Genomic DNA, 3,239 nt, shown 5'->3' on the forward strand with positions numbered 1-3,239 from the left:
TTTATTTGTGTGTAGTGTTCTGAGAATATGAGGCATTCTTTCAGAAAATGTGTGTAAACAATCGAGAAAAACTGTAATGTAAATGTCATCTCAGGTAGACAGTGTTCAGGTTTGCTAATTACATTTATGAAAGTAACGTTAAATACAGAAAACAGTCTACATGAGAACATGTTACAGTGAAAGTAAAAAAGATACAGTGATGAACAACAAATAATGTTATTTTAAAGAACTTAGATTTTTTAGATTATTTTTGTATTCATACAAATGTTACCATTACAAAGTTCAAAATCAAGACACCTTGCTCTTCCCATAACAAAGAGTCTCTTTAACAGTAAATACACAGTATTGTGTAAATTCACAATGTTTTGTTTGTATTGTTTGTACACAGTATTGAGTATATACACAGTATTATGTATTTACTGTACCTTTCAACAGTTCAAATCTCAGAATGATTATTTCAGAAAAAGTGCCTGTGCATTAGTAATCAGTGTTATTACATCAAATCATTTTGGCTGAACAGAACAATCTTTTGAGGTGTTTAGAAATTTCTTTCATTTTGAGGCCGTATATGAGAGGGTTAAACAAAGGATGATACAAAATTATTTGTAATGTCATTATTAAGCGTGCAGTTTTAGGAAAATTGGATTCTATTCGAGCTATAGTAACATCATAACCAAGCAAAATGGAGAAACTGATTAAAACCAACAGGTGGGGTAAACAGGTCTGTGCAGCTTTTCTCCTGACTTCTCTACTACTTTGATAGGTTACTGTAAATATCCTGCTGTATGTAAAAACTATGAAAAGCATGGGCAGAATTGAGAGATCTATTAAACAGACTACACCAAATATAGTAATTACTCTTGATGTTACACATTGAAGTTTGTAAATTGGATTGTTACAAAATATTCCTTTTAGAGTTAAGTCACACAGTTTTGCTTCAGAACTTAATGTCGTTAGGACTAAAATATGAAAAGCAGGCACAAGCCAAGCAAAGAACAGGAAAATACTCACTGTGGTTTTTGTCATGACAGTGTGGTATTGCAGAGGTTTACATATAGACACATATCTGTCATAGGCCATGGCTGACAAAAGTAAGAACTCTGAACAGCCTAAAGTATAAAATACTTGAAATTGAAAGAGACAAGCTGAATAAGATATGATCTGTTTTTCAGATAAGAAGTCAACCAAAAGCTTTGGGTAGATATTAGTACTGAAAAGAACAGAGTTCACTGACAAAGCTGCAATGAAAATGTACATAGGCTCATGGAGGTTTTGGTGAAACCAGATAAGGTACACAATAATAGAATTACTGCAGATTATTAGAATATATGCTATGAACATAATAAAAAAATAAACATATCTGTATTTGTTAACGTCCACATGCCCATCCAGAGTTATATAAGTTACATTTAACTGATCCATTAATGTTGAGATGTTCAGTAATAAAACAGCCAGATTTTATACACAGCGTCTATGAATTAAATTTTGAAAGGAACTCTCACTTTCCCTCTTTCTAAGTCTCTGACCATGATAGTCACTTGGTGTGTGTTCATCTCCACAATTCAGAAAGTGAACTGTTTGACGCTGTGGAACATCTTCATAAGATTGCTTCACCCTCCAAGGATCTCATTAATCTTCCCACCAACATAGTCACTAATATATGAAGAACCTAATCAAACTCTTGAGATCTGAGGTCGCAGTATTGTTTGACCTCTTTTCTTGAGCATGTGCTCCATTACGTAATCTTTCCATTTCAAAATGTTGGCTGTTGTACTCCCGTCGGGACTTTCACCCAGGAGACCGGTGGTATTATCTAATACAAGTTTCTTACTTGTATAAGTAAACGCAGATTTTCTTTTTTTTACTTTAAGTAACCTAACCTATGTACAGATTTGAACCGAAACCACTATCTTTTACTAAACTGAAGTAGAGTTTTCTGCCTAAATCAAACCAAGTAGTTTTGCTGCCTAAATCTAAGAAATGAGCCACAGTTCCATTTAAGTGTGAGGATGGAAAACGCTCCTCTTGGTTGTATGTACTGCCATTGCTAGGGACTTCAGATCATGATTCAAAATGCACCTTTAGTGTCTGTATCCATCAGGAAGAGCAGCACCCATGCCTACTTGTCTAAACAGCCATGTGTAGTTGAGTATTAGCTCTTCCACAGGATTGTCTACCAATGCGTCCTTCCCTCTAATGCTCAAGGAAATGGGCTTCCCCTTTTTGTGTCTCTTCGCCATCAACCAGTTCTTACTCTGAAGGCGTAAAATACGGACGTTTGGTCAGTGTGCATTTGTTGTTGTTATGTGATATATAACATCTGCTTGGTCGTCTCCTTTAGCATCAAACAACACGCGCATGGTCGTCTCCTTTAGCGTCATATAACACGCGCTTGGTCGTCTCCTTTAGCATCACATAACACGCGCATGGTCGTCTCCTTTAGTGTCGTATAACACGCGCTTGGTCGTCTCCTTTAGCATCATATAACACGCGCATGGTTGTCTCCTTTAGTGTCACATAACACGCGCTTGGTCGTCTCCTTCATGTAAAACGCGCCTGGTCGTCTCCTTTAGTGTCTTATAAAACGCGCTTGGTCGTCTCCTTTAGCATCATAGAACGAGCTTGGTCGTCACCTTTAGTGGCATATAACACGCTTGGTCGTCACCTTTAGTGTCAGATAACACGCGCTTGGTCGTCTCCTTTGGCAACATATGACAAACGCTTGGTCGTCTCCTTTAGCGTCATATAACACACGCTTTGTCGTCTCCTTTGGCGTCATATGACACGCGCTTGGTCGTCTCCTTTAGCGTCACATAAAACGCGCCTGGTTGTCTCTTTTAGCGTCTTATAAAACGCGCTTGGTCATCTCCTTTAGCGTCATATAACACACGCTTGTTTGTCTCCTTTAGTGTCATATGACATGCGCTTTGTCTTCTTTAGTGTCTGTATCCATCAGGAAGGATGGATACAGTGTCAAACAACACGCGCATGGTCCTCACCTTTAGCGTCATATAACACGTGCATGGTCGTCTCCTTTAGTGTTGTATAACGCATGGTTTATGTGAGAGAGTGTGTTGTGTATATGTCAGTTTTTGTGTGTGTGATTGTGTGTGTATGTCAGTATCTGTGTGTGTGTGTGTGTGTGTGTGTGTGTCTGTGTCATTTTGCGTGCGTTCATGTGCGCGTGTGTGAGCCTGTGTATGTCAGTTTCTGTATGTGTGTGTGTGTGTGACTGTTTG

At 38.2% G+C, this 3,239-nt stretch overlaps 1 protein-coding gene across 1 annotated transcript; it reads right to left on the minus strand.

The window, feature by feature from the left end:
- Positions 1 to 498: 498 nt before the first annotated feature.
- LOC117952961 (olfactory receptor 4E1-like) lies at positions 499 to 1,422 on the minus strand. The gene has a single exon (XM_034885632.1). It carries the CDS (start codon positions 1,420 to 1,422, stop codon positions 499 to 501), a length of 924 nt encoding a protein of 307 aa, XP_034741523.1.
- Between the last annotated feature and the right edge of the window lie 1,817 nt (positions 1,423 to 3,239).

Source organism: Etheostoma cragini, chromosome 11, assembly GCF_013103735.1.
Source record: "Etheostoma cragini isolate CJK2018 chromosome 11, CSU_Ecrag_1.0, whole genome shotgun sequence".
NCBI lineage: Eukaryota > Metazoa > Chordata > Actinopteri > Perciformes > Percidae > Etheostoma > Etheostoma cragini.

Coding starts and splice junctions, on each gene's coding strand:
- LOC117952961 (XM_034885632.1), bottom strand. CDS start 1,422: ATGGATCAGTTAAATGTAACTTATATAACTCTGGATGGGCATGTGGAC.